The 17908-nt window shown below is 35.9% G+C and overlaps 1 protein-coding gene across 1 annotated transcript in view; it reads left to right on the forward strand.

The window, feature by feature from the left end:
- The window catches only part of PALMD (palmdelphin), a 53922-nt gene that overhangs the window by 9541 nt on the left and 26473 nt on the right, over positions 1 to 17908 (forward strand). Inside the window, exons 2-3 of the mRNA XM_012748646.2 lie at positions 10949 to 11029; positions 16541 to 16665. Coding sequence (XP_012604100.2) covers positions 10949 to 11029; positions 16541 to 16665 — 206 coding nt within the window. The remainder of the gene's footprint in view (positions 1 to 10948; positions 11030 to 16540; positions 16666 to 17908) is intronic.

The following is a 17908-nucleotide window of genomic DNA, read 5'->3' on the forward strand; positions in this document are numbered from 1 at the left end:
TAATAAGGAAATGTTCTGGGTTTATATGAAGAAATGGTTTTTATACCACTAAGCAAATTTGCAGGATTTATATAATTAAACTTTACTAAGTCGCATACTATATGTGACTGAAGATGCATACCATTCCTGAATGTGCAGTTTGAAAACAGAACATCTATCATATACTCCCAAATTTAAGTTTAATTCAATTCCAATCACAATCTCTAAGAAGGCATTCTCATTCACTGCTAGTGAAAGCATGAAATTGCTAATACAGGACAACTTGGCAACTGGTATAAAAACACTCAAAACTATTTTATACTTTGGCCTAGAATTTCATTACAAGAAACATATACTAAAAAAATAAGAGATACACACAAAGATGGACATCCTAAGATGTTCATAATATAACAGTCATTTCTCATAGTACAATAGTGGAAACATACTCAATGGTCAAAATTAGAGTTTAGCTTAACAGATTGTGTGTGTGTGTGTGTGTGTGTGTGTGTGTGTGTGTGTGTGTGTGTTGGAATAATACCGAGCCATTAGAAATAATTTAGAAGAATATTTAATGACATGGGATATCATTATATTCATCATATATTAAAAGAAACATCTCATATTACTAAATGTAAAATTAATCTCAATTTTATATGAACTATAATAAATCATGCGGATACAAATCTTATATAATATTATCAATCTCTATCTCTGGATAATGATCATTATTATTAAGAGTAATTTATTAAATTCCATCAAGGTGTATAGTTTTTTTTGTTTTTTTGGTTGGTTGGTTGGTTGGTTTCTTCAACTTGGCGAAGTATGAGGAGGAATAAAGAATTAATGAAGTTTTCAATTTTGTTTCTATTGGAATTTAACAAAAAAATTCCAAGGTCCAACTAGAAAAATAAGTTACTGCTATTAATCAAGACATTTTTGATAAAAGCAATAAACAAAAACTTGTCCAATAAAATGTTAATTTACCTATTGGTGTATGATCTAAACTGTGTAGTACTGGTTCCAAAATCAATAATTAGAAAAACTATAGAGATAACCTGGAACAAGACCATAACTTATATTTTAAAACATGATAAATAACAAAAGTTATATCCTAAATCAATAGGAAAGAATTCGTTAATAAAATTTCAGATAACTACTTAAAATTTTAGAAAAACAATTAGATCTTCAGCATCTACCATAAATCAAAATAAATTCAGTTGGATTATAGAGGTTTTTTAAACTTTAGAGATCTGGAAGAAAATATGTATTAATAATTACTGGATCTCAGATGACAAATAATATATAAAAGACATCCGAGCAATAGCAAAAAGTTTTCAGTACTTCTAAAGACACCATAAATACAACTTAAAGCCAAATATTAATAAGCAAAATCATTTACATCTAATTGGTAAACAAAAAGTTACAATATCTAATTTAAAGAGCTCTTACAAATTGTTAAGTAAATAATTGATAGGCTTTACAGAAAAATGAGTTGACGTTACAAATAGGCAATGTAAAAAAAATTAATACAAATAGCCAAGAAAATTATGAATAATATTTAACCATGTTAATATCATAAATCCCATTAAAATATACTATTTTATTCTATTTAAATTGCTAAAGAATTTTTTACTTGTAATATTTATAATTAGTAAGAGAAAGATGATGGACACTGTTTTGTGAAAATATATGTTAAAGCAACAACTTTTCATTTAAGTGTTTTAGCAATCTGTATCAACAATTTTTAAAACATCCACACCCTTTGAGTTGGTAACTAACTTCTAGAAACCTATCCAAATGAAATAATGAGAGAAAAATGGCCTAAAATTTAAATACAAAAAGCTTCATCACAAAATCACTTGTAATAGCAAAAGATTCAAAACAACCTAAAAACTAGTAAAGAGGGGTTTGTTTAATAACAAACAATATTTTGAATAAAATTTAATTTTTTATTTTTAATAAAATTTACAAGGGAAATGCTCATGACATAATAAATACAAAAAATGGAACACAAAACTGTATGTATGGGCCTCTTTGGTTTGTGCACATGTGTTTGTATAAGCATGTATATCTGTGGTTTGGGTGTATTGACAAAAGCCTGGAATAAAATGCACCAAATTGTTGCTAGTAGTTATTTCTAAAGTAATAGAATTCTGGGTGATTTTCATATTTTTCTTTAAAATTATCTGAATTTTCCAAATATTCTACAATTAACATATCCTATAAAGTTTTATAGTTTATACTTATTAATAATAAAATTAATCATTAATTAGGGTCCATCACCCCTATCAGCCAAGATGTTTTGTTTGGGGTTTTTTTCATAATTTTTTTTTTTTTAGAGAGACAGGGTCTTGCTCTTGCTTAGGCTGGTCTCAAACTCCTGACCTCAAGCTATCCTCCTGCCACCCAGAGCGCTAGGATTATAGGCATGAGCCACCACACCCAGCCCCAGCCAAGTTGTTTTCAAATCTTGATTTGGTCGTCTTTTATTGCATTGCTTTCCAAATCTGGCTAGTCATTAAAATCACCAGAAGCAGTTTTTAACATAAAACTTCAAGCCCACCCCAAATTCATCCTAGAAATACTGATTCAGAAGGTTACCACAGGCCAGGTGTGGTGGCTCACACTAATAATCCCAGCACTTTGGGAGGCCGAGGCAGGAAGATCTCTTGAGGCCAGGAGTTCAATACCAGCCTGGGCAACATAGAGAGATCCCTCTACAAAAATATTTTAAAAATTAGCCAGGTATGGTGGTACACATCTGTAGTCCTAGCCACTTGGGAAGCTAAGGCAGTAGGGATCACTTAAGCCCAGGAGTTTGAGGTTACAGTAACCTATGATGGCACCATGGCACTACAGCCTGAGTGACAGAGGAAGACCTTGTCTCTAAATAAATAAATACATAAATAAGTTTACCACAATATGTCTATGTGTATTTGTTTGTTGGGTTTAATTTTCGTTTTCTATTTATCTTCCTACAGGGCATTGGTTCAAAAAAATTTTAAGATAGTCACCTTCAAATAAATATTCCTTTCTGTTCATGTTCCACAAATTTCCACAAGAATAAAGTAAAAACAGTCAAAAGCTATGGTGAAACCAAGACATACTGCATTGCCATGATCTAGATATCTGCGTTCCTTGGTTTCTTCACCTACATAATGGAAATAAACATGATCCACACCTCACAGAGATTTAGAGAAGATTAAGTAACTTGAAACATTTATATACTTTAAGTAGTTCCTAACACATAAAAAAATCTCAGTAAATGTTAGCTATTATTATAATCCTAATAATCTTCAACATCTACAGATCTTGAAATAATTAAGCAACAAGAAATAATGTGAGTTTTAAATAATTTGTTTTTAATAATTGAATGCTTCCGCCTAGACATTTCTTTTCTAAATTCCATATTCCTTGTCTATTAATAAATATTATGCATTCTACAACTTTGCTAAGAACTCACCAGTCTTTAAATATTCATAATTCCCCCTTTTCCCTCTTCAAAATTTGGAGCATTTTCCATTTTCAGTTTTCTGGTATCTTTTCACCTCATCCAAGATTCCAAGGAGATTACTTAACAATATTTTCCTGTCAGGTCTATAAATTTTTCTACTTCCTGAAATGAAACTCGTCAGAGACAAAAGACTACAGTAGCTCTCTCTTTGCTGTTCTGTTTCCTCTTGGGCTTCAATTTCCCTTTAAGCATTTTTGTTCTACCCTTTCAGGATCAAGATTATTCTCCTTAATCAAAAATATGAAAGTAAAGTAGGAGTGGAATAGTTGCATTTCTCACTGTCATTTTAATATTACACTGTGTAGCTCAGCAGTAGTCTTATTGCCTTTATCTTTTTGCTCTCAGCATAACACACACACACGCACACACACACACACACACACACACACACACATACACACACAGACACACAGGCTTTTTGTGCCCTCAGTGTTTTTCATGAGCTTCGCATCTTCACATCATCCTGGATTTGTGCCTTATTTACATTATCACAAACAGGTGCCACCCTCTTATCTGTATTCTCAGCTGCACAAACTCATTGGGAAGCTCTCAATGATATTAAGCTATTTAACTATTTGGTTTGGTTCTTTTATAGTAGCTCTCTTTCCTTCTTACTTGAGATCATTTTTAACTGTGTCCATGTTTCCATTTGTAAATTGCCTGTTCTTTATGATCTCTCTTCCCTCTTAAAATGTTTCCTCCATTTTCAAGAATTTTTTAAAGAATTCTCAAAATCTACTTTCATTGAAATCTAATGAACGTCTATCTATGCCCAGGATTCGTCTCTAGAAATATTGTTAGCACATTCCTTTCCTTCTTCTTTTTTAAAAAATCTTTTGTTTGTACTTACGGATACATAGTAGTTTTATATATTTATACAAAGTGTTACATGTGATGTTCTGATACAGGCATAAAATGTACATTAATCAAATCAGGGTGATTGGGGTATCCATCACCTCATCACCTCTAGCATTTATCATTTCTTTGTGTTAGGAACATTCCAATTCCACACTTTTAGTTATTTTCAAGTATACCATAACTTATCAGTGACTGTAGCCACTTTGTTGTGCTATAAAATATTGTTCATTCTGTCTAATTATATAACTATATTTTTGTACCTACTAATCATCGCCACTTTATTCCCCCCATCCCTGCTACCCTTCTCACCCCCTAGTAACTATCATTTTCTACTCTCTGTCTATATGAGATTAATTGTTTTAATATTTAGCTCCCACATATGAGTGAGAACATGTGAGATTTTTCTTTCCATGCCTGGCTTATTTCACTTAACATAATGTTCTCCAGTTCCATTCATGCTGTTGCAAATGGCAGGATTTCATTCTTTTTATGGCTGTATAATATTTCATTGCATATATGTACCATAATTCCTTTATCCATTCATCTGTTGATAAACACTTAGGTTGATTCCAAATCTTGGCTATTGTTAATAGTGCTACAATAAACATGGGCATACAAATAGCTTTCTGATATTCAGAATTCTCATCCGTTGTGTATATACCCAGCAGTGGCATTGCTGGGTCATATGGTAGTTCTGTTTTTAGTTTTTTGAGGAATCTTCATACTGTTCTTCATAGCGGTTGCACTAATTTATATTCCTACCAAAAGCATACGAGTGTTCCCCTCTCTCCACATCCTCACCAGCATTCATTATTGTCTGTCTTTTTTATAAAAGTCATTTTAACTGGGGTGAGATGATATCTCATTGTAGTTTTGATTTCCATATCTCTGATGATTAATGATGTTGAGTATTTTTGCATATACCTGTTGGCCATTTGTATGTCTTCTTTGGGGAAATGTTCAGATCTTTTGCCCATTTTTTAATCAAATTATTTGATTTTTTTCCTATTGAGTTGTTGGAGCTCCTTATATATTCGAGTTATTAATCCCTTGTCAGATGGGTAGTTTGCAAATATTTTCTCCCATTCTGTGGATTGTCTCTTCCCTTTGTTGATTGTTTCCTTTGCTGTACAGAAGCTTGTAAGTTTGATGTGATCCTATTTGTCCAATTTTGCTTTGGTTGCCTATGTTTTGGGGGTATTACTCAAGAAATCATTGTCCAGACAAATGTCCTGAAGCATTTTCCCAATGTTTTCTTAATTTCACAGTTTCAGGTCTTAGATTTAAGTCTTTAATCCATTTTGATTTGATTTTTGTATGTGGTAAGAGATAAGGGTCTAATTTCATTCTTTTGCACAAGAATATCCAGTTTTCCCAGCACTATTTATTAAAGAGATTGTCCTTTTCCCACTGTATGTTCTTGGCACCTTTGTCAAAGATAAATTGATGTATGAATTTATTTATGGGTTCTCTTTCTTCCATTGGTCTCTGTGTCTGTTTTTATGCCAGTGCAATGCTATTTTGGTTACTATAGGTTTGTACTATAATTTGAAGTCAGGGAATGTCATTCCTCTAGTTTTGTTCTTTTTGCTCAGAATGGTTTTGGCTATTCTGGGTCTTTTGTGGTTCCATATGAATTTTAGGATTATATTTTATATTTTTGTGAACAATGTTATTGATATTCTGATGGGGAACATCCCTTTCTTCCAAGGTTACCATTATTTGCACACCACTAGCCAGCTCTGCATTGTTGGTAGTATTTAATTCAAATAAGCAGCTTCTACTATTGTTCTCTTCAGACCCTAAGCATTGAAGATATCAGCAAAGCTAGTCATGAAGTTATAAGATGCTCAGCTTTTAGCAGAATGAGTCAGAAAACATTTGACTAATAGAATTTGCTCATGATTGCTTCTAACTTGCCTCTTCCAACTATTTCAGCTGATGTAGGAAAACACTTATCCCCTCTTTCTGGTCAGGAAGTATGATGGCTTCTATTTTTATTTACTTTTATCCTTGTCTAAATGCCCACAACCATGACCATGCTTTTTCCCTTTATATTTTTCCTTTTTTTTCTTCTTCTCCTTCTCCTTCTCCTTCTCCTTCTTCTTCTTCTTCTTCTTTTGGGTGGAGACAGTAAGGAAAAGTAAAAAGAGCCCAGGACTGAGAAGTAAGAAGATCTGCTCACTAGTCTTGGCTCTGCTTCTACATACCTTACTAAGCAGGTCACTTAACCTCTTGAGGTTTCAAACTCTTACATGCAAAATGAAGTATTTGGACCACAGGATCACTAAATCTCTTAAAACCTGTGGTAACAGTCACGCAGTGACTGTTCTGTCTTGTTGCTTCTCATGATCTGTTTATTTGAAATGACACATGCTCCTTTCAGTTATGTGGCCCAGGTATCAAGCTCTATTATAAATAATATGTAACTGACCCCAAAATAAACTTCCATGTGGGTGCCCCTCCTCCTATGCCACGTAAATGGAAGTGCTTCATGGAGGATCTGTCTTTAGCTCTCCTTTCCCTTTCATAGAAACATCTCCCCATGTGCTCTCATACATCCCTTCCACAATGCCCACATCTTTATTTCCTGCTCTGATTTTCTTCTCTCCATCCAGCATTCCAAGTGCCTACCAGATAATGCCACCTACTTGTCCCAGGGGCACATCAAACTTGGTGTGAATCCATCATTTCTCCTCCCAAACTCTTTCTTCCTTCCCCTGAATTTCCTATTTCTACGCGTGATTCTTCTCTCCTGTCAGTTACATAGGCAGAAAAGCATTTCAACGGACCTCTCTCTCCTGCATCCACGTGTCATTGGTTACACGTCCTGCCATTCTAACTCCTTAATATCTCTGACACCCACACCTTCTGCTCCTTCTTGTTCAGGTTCTTGGGGCCTTATCTATGAGTTGTGCAGTGGCCCAACTGATTAGCCCCTTCAAGTCCTCCCCCTTCAATATTTACTACACAGTAAGGCTATATTTTAAAACATGGTTTTAGCTCTACCATTCTCCTCCCCTGATATTGTTCCTTACCTCAATACATTAACTCCAAACCCCTTGTCATGCCATTCAATCTTCTTAATTGAGAATCTATTTTCATCCAATTATTCTTACTTTCCCTATACAGTAACTTAGATTCCAGGCTTGCTGTTCCAAAGAATTTCCCAATGTTCCAGTTGCAGGCCTTTGCTCACATAGAGCCTTAGACTTAAATGTCATTTCTCTCCACTCCCCAGGCCCCCTAGGAACTACCCAATTCAGATGCTACTTCAATGCCTCTCCTAACGACATCAGCTTTTATGAAAGCAACCTTTCCCTATCTCCCCTCAACCCTAACAGTACCTTACTTGTGCCTTAGTAATAACATGTATTACTACTAAAGTTATTTCATATAATAACATTATGTCTTAGACTATAGTTACTTACACAAATGACTTTATGAGATATAAACTCCTTAAGGAAAACATCTACTTTTGAATAACTGCACAACTGCACAACTCCTAATGTCACCTGGAATATAACATTTGTACTGAAGTACTTAAGTATTGGATGAATTAATAATTATACAACTCAGGATCAATCCTGCCTTTGACAGAATCAGGCATATTAGAATATTAGCTGACAATTAATCAATAATGTCTCTAAAATACTTACACTCTTAAGTATTGTGCTTATTTGTATCAAGTATGTGATTGCGGTAATATCACTGGATCATAGGTAGTCATAATAACTTTGTAGTTGCATAGGATAAATACATTAATTTCAAAATAATTAAGAGATAGCCTTTTACAGAATTGGAATTTGTGAATGTCACTTACTAAAATAGGCTAAGACAGCTAAAAATCTAGGCAAATGTTCATTGAACAAAAAGTGTAGGTAATTAAACATTGAGAAGTAAATAAAAATATAATTTATTCATAATGATTACATTAATAACCATAATGGTTACATTGTAACCATTAATGTCTGAATTGCCAGGTTACAACAGCTATCTATAGAGGTGCGTCAGCTTCTGGGGAAATTTTAGGAAGTAGATGGCATTTCACATCTATTTATTGCATGATGATGTGGGAAGGAATTGGCTGACCATGATAACTTTTGGTACACTAGCAATAGAGGTAGATACACAACTTAAGGTTGACCTATAGTTTATCCCACCATACTAAAACTAAAGTATTGTCATACTAATTTTCAGTAAAATTTGGCAAAAGGATAATAACTTACTGCTGATGGCTATCTTATGAGAAAAAAATTACTCCTATCTTAAAATAGGATCATGGCTATAACATTAGAAAATTACCTTCCTACCTACCTAGACTGATACAAGAGAGGCATCACATTACCTCTGAGTGACAAAACATTGGTATTCCATAGCAACCCTTGTATGAGCCTGGTGTTGCCAAAACACTTCAGATGCCCTGCCTCTATGCACAGCTTCAATTAACTGATTACTAACCCCAAGATGAAACCAGCCCAAACTGGCAATCAACAGGGGTGGGAGGCATCGCTGGGTTCAGCAATCCCTGTCCACCACACACGGTGTGCTCTTCTCTATGGGCTACTCATGGAGGGACAGGTCCAGCACCAGCATCTAGGGAACTAGAAAGGTGCTCCCTTCTAGTAAGAGGTCCCACTTGCTGCCTGCTGTCCTAGCGCTGCCTCCGGGCCACAGTACTTCATGATGGAGAGGACAACGAGGGAAATTGTGACTCGCTTGACTAAATGCCCACTCAAGGAAATGGTACAGTGAATTGGCCAAGAATATGGCAGCTGCCCTCAAACTGCCTCGGTTCAAATCCTGGCTTTGTCACTTACTAGTTATGAGAACTTGGATGAGTTACTCTCCCCTAAACTTTTATTTCCTCTTTTGTGAAATGAAAATTATTATAGTATTTCTTTGTCATTACGAATATTAAGTGAAGTAGTGCCTATAAAATATTTACCAAAATGTTGGCACATTAAATTTAAAATATAACTAATATCTTCTCAATAACAGCCTCTAGATATAGTGGAGAATTGACTCACAGAGGTTTTCAGAGTTATTTTTACTAATAATCCAATTTCATCCAAAGAAAGAAGTGATTTTGAAGACCCATGCTTGCTGCCTACCTATTTTTTCCAAAAACAAAAAATAACTGTTTATGAAATTTAAAAAGTAATGCTGATGAAGGCAAATATTCTTCTTATATATAAGGAGAAATATGACAAAGTTGGGAGAACAGCATATTGTTTTTCTTCAACAAATGTACCTGAACTTATATATCAACAAATAATTTTTATCTTCAAAGTAGTCACATCAGGAAGTCATGTACTTATTTCAGTAATGCTGCCAAATAGTTTTGGAACTCTTTCTTCCAAATTACCTCCTGAGCCTGCTTCAAATTCTTTTGGATATCTTCATTGGCAACAAAATTTTATCCTTTGGGAGTTTTCAATTTTAAAAGCAGATTTAAAACCAACACTTATAAAAAAGATGGAGGAGAATGTCACCTCTGATCAAAAATGAGGAAAGAAAGACCTTTTTTCATGGCCAATGAAATGTCTCAAACAATTCCAGACAGAGAATCTCTAAAACATCTCAATGAAAGCATTGTCAGAATTAACATGTTGCTTTCTGTGCAATTAAAAAGTCATGTGTTTATTTATTTAATTTCATTAAATACTTCTAGAACACTATGTGTCAAGCACTGTTCTAGGAACTGTTACATATATTAGTTCATTTAATATATAGTTCATCTAATATATAGTTACATTTATTAGCTCATATTTTGTGACATGGGTACTCTTAGTATCCCCATTTTACAAATGAGGTCATTGGGGCACAGAAAAGTTAAGGATTTGTCCAGGGACACAGAGCTAGTAAATGGAGGAGCCAGAAATCAAACCCAGACTGTCTACTTAGTATATTTGCCATATTTTCTAAAAAGTACAACCTCTGTGTATTAATACCTATGCTTTCTGAGTTTTTTGAGGTAATGTAAACTTTGTAAAAAACATCATATCTCCATGTGAATTTTTTTTACTTCAGCTAAAAGCCCTGCTAGTGCTAAGAAATATTATCTGAATTCTTTTTCTCTATCTTCCCACAGCAAGTTATACAAGGAGGAAACAGTCCTACTTTCTAGCTTCCTTAGTTTTCTAATGATCCACAGGCTATCCTGTTTTTCCACATGAAGCACGTCTTTCACCCAGAAACTTCTTCAGCCTTGTGCTCGGAATAGTCTCTCTTCTCACAATGTTTCCTCATGCCTATTTCAAAACTCCCTCCTTAAAATTCACTTTTTCTATTGCATCACTCAGTAGGTCAATCTTGCTAGACTAACAAGAAAGAAAGAAAAGAGGAGTGAGGAAGGAAAGACACTAAAATATTTGTAAGTCTTCTTTGAAAAAGCACCTTTTGTTTCCCATAAGGAAAATGCTTTGACTGTTTCACTTTGCACTCCTTTGCTTTAAAATATGAGTTTCTGAAGCAGCTTCTTATCAATGCCAAGAGCATATTGCTGGCCAGCCATTCAGATAATGACAACAACCGCAAAGAAACACATTTAAGCAAATTTAAAAAATAAAATATGTTGGAACTTTTTCATTTCAGGATAAAAGAAAAATACAGGAAGAAATATCACAGAAACGTCTGAAAATAGAGGAAGAGAAACTAAAGCACCAGCATTTGAAGGTAACTTATGACTTTAATTTCATTTCAATTATTTTGTATTCAAATATCCTAATGGCACTGAAATTTGAATAGTGAAGATATTTTAGGGAAAAAAACCCAACATAGTTTTACTAGCACTCTAATAACCATAGGGAAGGCCAAGAAGCTAATGAGGCCAAGAAGTCTCATTTGCATATAAGACTAATATCTTCTGGCAAACATGTGGAAAGTTGAAAACATAGTTTTATTACTTTTACCCTTTATTACTGAATTTCCTAATTTTCTTAGGTAACCTTGAGAATTCAGCCTTGAGAATTGGCCCTGCTTGCGGGCTTGCTTAACATCCTTAGGGAGTGGATCCAGCTAGGAAGTGCCTTTTGAAATCAATGAAAGGCCAGCCATTCCCCGGGGGTTCAGAACAGACAGTGTCTGGCCTGGTCAAAGATGCTTGCATTTAAAAGCCCAATGCTATGAATCCAATGTTGTTCAAGTATAGTTTGGGATTTTATTTTATTTTGTTTTGACAGAACATGAGATCATAACCAGAAATAAACTTCCATTTTTAAAATCAGACTTTACATCTTCCATTGGGTGTGGTCATTGTGTAATTAAAGCACATTGAGTTTCAACATTTTATTACGTAGCTTAGTGACAGGATGCAAGCAAATGACAAACAGGAGCTCCTTGTGAACAGGCCCAAGCAGGAAACTGTACTTATCTGGCAGGGCTGCTATCAATAGATATAATGAATCCCCTTAATGAAACAATGCTGTACACTCATAGGTTCCACAAACTTAAGTTAAACTTGCCAAATTCAACTAAATCCATTTTTCTAATGGAACAAGTGATCACCTCTGGAAACAAACATAATTTAAGATTCCAATTAGCCTCAGTTTCTGGACTCTGTTTGCTTCTTTGCTAGTATACAAGTTGACATTTCCGATGTTTGATGGATAATTTCAAGGCATCGTTAGTCTGCTGTCCTTACAAAACGTCACATCAAATTTACATGAGTAGTAGACATACTCAAGAAATGCCTTGTGTACTCCCAGAAAATCAATGAGATAAAAACAAATTTTACCAAGTTATTCAGTATAATTCAAAAGAAGTCAACAGTCAAATCTAGAACAACTTTTCAGATAGCCAAAGAACAGTAGAGCTCACAATAGAAGAAAAGGTTTAAATATCCACCCAGTTCATTCTAGAAAGTAACTTTCACATAGGAAAAGCCTGACTAACTGACAGCTCCGTTTCTGAGGTGGCACTTCATTTTGGAACTTGCCAGTCCAGGGAGTAATACACAATCTTTTCTGTGGATTTGTTTTCTGGAACCCAGGAGACCTCCTTTAATCCAATCCAATCAAAACATTTATCATTTTTGGACTGCTGTACACAGTTGCGCAGATCGTGTACTGCACAAAGTTAGCTGAAATAGGGGTGCTAAAATTCTGCCCACATTCTAATGTATTCTGTCCCAGGGCTGCTCCCACCTGGGGCAAGAGGTTTTCATTTTCTTTGCACGAAGGTGCTGTCCACTTTCCCAAGGTGTGCACTGGCCAAAAGTGGTGGGCGTGGTGTGGAGTGGGAGGAGAAGGAAATGACACTTTTCCTCAATTTGGGAAATTTGGTATTAAATGATGGGTGTTTTTTAATTTAAATTAGAGTATAAGCATTGATTCTTTAATCTGGGATGACCAAAGAAGGTTTTATTAAAGGTGTGGGATTTAAGCTGAGTCTGATAAGTAGAATTTACATGGATGTAAATAGGGCCTTTCAGTCAACAAACATTTATGAAGCACCTATTATGTGGGACATGAAGAGTATAAAATACAACTTAGCCTGCCCTTAAAATGATAACTGACACATGAACTCATGACATCTATTCTGTGATGAACAGTGTATGGGACACAGAAACTGCAAAGGGAACACAGAGTAGCTGTTTCAATAGAGAACATTCTTCCAAGTTTTCAGAAAGTAGTTGGCTATATCAAACAGAAAGTAGGCATAATTCCAAAATGAGATTAAAAAATGTGCAAAAGTATTTTAAAAATCAATTCTACAACATGTTTCCCAAGTCAAGAAAACTCTGTTGGCCTCTACAGTTACCAGCCTGTCTCTAAGTTTCTTCTCCACCCATTCATCCTGCTTCCCATGACTGTCCTGACCATGTCCCCAGTTGGAAACATTTTCTTTTTTTTTTTTTGAGACAGAGTCTCACTTTGTTGCCCAGGCTAGAGTGAGTGCCGTGGCGTCAGCCTAGCTCAAGTGATCCTTCTGCTTCAGCCTCCCGAGTAGCTGGCACTACAGGCATGCACCACCATGCCCAGCTAATTTTTTCTATATATATTAGTTGGCCAATTAATTTCTTTCTATTTATAGTAGAGACGGGGTCTCGCTCTTGCTCAGGCTGGTTTCGAACTCCTGACCTCGAGCAATCTGCCCACCTTGGCCCCCCAGAGTGCTAGGATTACAGGCATGAGCCACCACACCCGGCCTACAAACATTTTTGTTAGACTTCACTGACGCTTGTTAAACAACATGAGTTGAAACATTTACAAAGTGTTCCTCCTACATCAGCATACACACACATTTCAAAATAGTTGTAGTAACTCACTCTGATGTGCTTTGGCTCCTGAGCCTGGCATCATACACGAGGTGCTAGCAAGGGAACTTCCAGGGGCACTGTTAATATTCTGATATTCAGACAATTCTGAGATTTGTACACTATGGATTTTCTTAACTAGCAATGTGATCGCAATCTCATGCCACCCACACTCAAGCTAGAAAATTTACTTTTCTATAAGTCCATTCAATTCATGGTATGAAACACTAATTTATTCCTAAAGTCTACTATAACTGCTTGGTAGAATATGGAAGTGCTTCAGGAAAACCTTTCCCTAAAAAAACTACCAAAAGATCTTCTATCGCCTGCAAGTCACTTTTACTTTCATTTAGTTCATATGGCTTTTGATTCTGAATGTCATTGTGAAATATATTTTATTATATTCATTAGCTTCATATACTATAGCATAAGTCAAAACTGTGACATGAAAGCAAAACAGCTGCTTTGATTATAATAATATGTGATCATATCAGATCATTTTGACTGCATATCCAAACTGTATAATTTATATTTAAGTTGAAAGCATTCTCCACCAGGGCTAAATGACAATTTATGAAGTATGAACAAAATTTTATAAGAGTAGAATTAAAATTGCTCTTATTCCTAACCAGACTAAGAACCAAGAAAGTAGCCTCAAGTTAACCTAATCATGTCACAACAATAGTTCTACAACTCAGCATGATAAGACCATCCCATCTGAGTATTTCTTATGAATATATGTGTGCAGTTCACCAGAACTATCCTTATAGGTGGTTTGTAATGACTGTAACTTAACTTTGATAGGTGTCATCTGTTTTCTTGACTATGGATTAGCTATCTTCATATCCCATCAAATAGAAATAAAGTCAAAATAAATTCTTAAAATGCAGATATATTCAGATTTTCTTGGCATCTTTGACCTCAGGAACTAAATCTCAATCTACATGAATAATATTTACTGAGTACGTGAGAAAACATTTTTTCAAACAGCTATAATAAATGATTAAGATAACACCAGGGTGAAGAATCTCTGGCCATGGAGTAAAGTAATACCAACTGCTCTCATGGTACGTGTTGTACACCTGCAATTGCATAAGACTATAAAAAGGCCAACACAAATATGATGATCCGGGGTCAAGTCGTTATTCACTTAATCTAGTGGTTTTCAAATCATGTCCTGTACATCCATAAGTTTCCAGGCCCTCTCACTGCTTCAACTAGAGTAGTCCAAACTTAGTTCCATACAATATTTATTTGTACTCAGTGTAATATTATTTTATTTAAAAAAGTGGTTTGAAAGTCATTGCCTTAGTTAAAATAACCATGCTTTGGTAATTATCTAGTATAACCAAGGTTAATTAAAAACATTTTTTAATTCAGAGATATTTGTGTCCCAGTGGTATTAATTCTAGCATCCTTTAAAAAAAGAAACAAAGGCCGGGCGCTGTGGCTCACGCCTGTAATCCTAGCTCTTGGGAGGCCGAGGCGGGCGGATTGCTCAAGGTCAGGAGTTCGAAACCAGCCTGAGCAAGAGTGAGACCCCGTCTCTACTATAAATAGAAAGAAATTAATTGGCCAACTGATATATATATAAAAAAAAAAAAATTAGCCGGGCATGGTGGTGCATGCCTGTAGTCCCAGCTACCCGGGAGGCTGAGGCAGTAGGATCACTCGAGCCCAGGAGTTTGAGGTTGCTGTGAGCTAGGCTGACGCCACGGCACTCACTCTAGCCTGGGCAACAAAGCGAGACTCTGTCTCAAAAAAAAAAAAAAAAAAAGAAACAAAATTCTTCTTACTTGCTCTCATTTTAACTGTAATGTAAGAGAAAGAAGAACCCCAAAATAAAAGTTTCCATTCTCTCCTCACCATTTTAGACGTAGTGAATCCCCAATGAATAATTAACAATGAATAAAACTGAACAAATAATTTAGAAGCAGATTAGATACATAATGGCAGCCCTTTTCTTCCAGAAGAAGGGGAGAAACAAGCTCCTTGAAAATAATATAACTATATATCTGACAGTTTCTACTTGAGACATAGACTATATGCAGAATAAAGAGCCTCCAAAATTTGCAGGTCTCTTTCACTTCTTTTAAATCTTCTTTGGCTCAGGTTCAAGAGTTTAATTTTTTTATGCAAATTCAAGAGGATTTTTTTTCCATATGATAAGATATATTTCTTTTTCTGTGTTGTTAAAGTTGACAAATATTCAACTCAATATTTAGACAGATCAATGAATTTAATGCATCATATATTATTGGAACGGTTAGGGAGCTAAACTTACAGGGAGATTCCCAGAGGAAAGAAGCAGTGCTGAGTGGGAAAAACAATAAATATCTACCACACAGCCTAAGACTAACATTGAATTAATTTGAGATGTAATAGCAAATTTTGTTTTGTCTACCACTCCAATTAATCCCACAAAAGATTTTCTGGGAGCAGTTATTGTATCCTGTCACTAGGGTGAATATCAAAGTGGCTTCAAGGAGCTTCTGACTTTGTCAAGGATACAAGATATATATCCATCAAACAAACAAATAACAGTAAAGACATCACATGCTGAGGTCCATATATGACTGTGATAAACATACAGTACAGGATGATTTTGAAGAGAGTTCTCTGAGAGTGAGGATGGTGCTGCCAGGGGACTGGGAGGGAGGGGGCAGGGATCTTCTTAGAGAAGGAGGGGCCTGAACCAGACCTCAAGGGATAAATAGGATTTAACATATATAAAAACTGACTTTGGAAGAGGGTCAAGAAAGTTGCAATGAAGGCAAGGGGAATATCAGATTTATTCAGGCAAGGCACTGAGAGAAAATAATTCCTCTTCAATATGTCCACTATTGAAATTCATAAGATTTGAAAGCATTAAGAGATTTTGGAGATTGTTGACTGATATAAGAACATATCTTTATGTTTCCTAACATCAGAAAAAGGCCTTGAGGGAGAAATGGCTTCTAGATGGAATCAGCAGTGGAAAAGAACAAGAAGAGATGAAGAAGCAAAACCAACAAGACCAGCACCAGATCCAGGTTCTAGAACAAAGTATCCTCAGGTATGGCCCTCACTGACACTCCACAACTACCTTCATTTTGACTTTGTCTCACGTGGTATGTAAAAGAGCCATTCTCAGTGTCAGAGGCACAATCAGGTCTTCCGTTTAGATTTCCAAAAACGACTAGGGAAACACACCAGAAGGCAACAGTAGAAATTTTACTATAAACATCACTTGCATATAGCAACACTGAATTTATTTTTACAATGCATATTGGTGACTTACCAATACCTCTCTGAGCATATTTCCTACAAAATGGTAATAACAATACCTATCTTTCAGTGTTGTTGAGCATATTTTTTAAAAAATGTGCTAAACTACCAGCACCTACCTGGCACGTGGTAGGTACACAAAAAGCAGTCCTTCTTCACAGCCATGGCCCCCACTCTCACCTTAGGACAGGTGATAGGCCTACAGGTGTCTTTATACTGTGCCTCCATCATATCTCTCCCTATCCCTCCCCAGTCACAACCATGATATTTTGGAAGAGAAGATTCTGTTGGGATACTCTGCCCACATTTTCCCTCTTCTGCTTCCTTGATGAATTGGTCACATGTGTTCACCTCATTTCTCTATGTCCTTTCCTGGCCATCAAGCACAATCATTACAGAGTCAGGAAACTTCTGTTTTAACAAGTAACATTCTTAAATTACCTTGGCTAGGTGTGGTGGTTCACACCTGCAATCCTAGCATTTGGGGAGGCCAAGGCAGGAGGATCACCTGAGCCCAGGAGTTTGAAACCAGCCTGAGCAACATAGTGAAATCCTGTCCCTACAAAATTGTTTTTAAAAAATTAGTGGGGCAAGGTCATGCACACCTGTAGTCCTAGCTACTCAGGAGGCTGAGACAGGAGGATCACTTGAGCCCAGGAGTTTGAGGTTGCTGTGAGCTATGATGACACCACTGCACTCTATCTGGGGTGACAGGCCAGACTCTGTCTCAAAAAAAAAAAAAAAATGAGATTATTAGTATTATCATCTGTTGCCTGGGCAACAGAGTAAGATCCTGTCTCAAAAATAAAAATAAAATAACCTTGGCTTAAAATGAGGTGATGGACATGAAAAAAAAACTGAAAAGCTCAAATAAAAAATGAGATTATGGAGTAGAGGCAGAAGGAGGAGATTGGGCAGGAGACGCTAGGTGGTGAGCAACTAGCGCATCGGTGCTCGTGGGCTTTGTTCGATCCGTGCCTCGTCTCTCCCTGGAAAGGGAGGGAGGCTTCGCTGTCGAGAGGGGGTCGCCG

This window comes from Microcebus murinus, chromosome 2, assembly GCF_040939455.1.
Source record: "Microcebus murinus isolate Inina chromosome 2, M.murinus_Inina_mat1.0, whole genome shotgun sequence".
NCBI lineage: Eukaryota > Metazoa > Chordata > Mammalia > Primates > Cheirogaleidae > Microcebus > Microcebus murinus.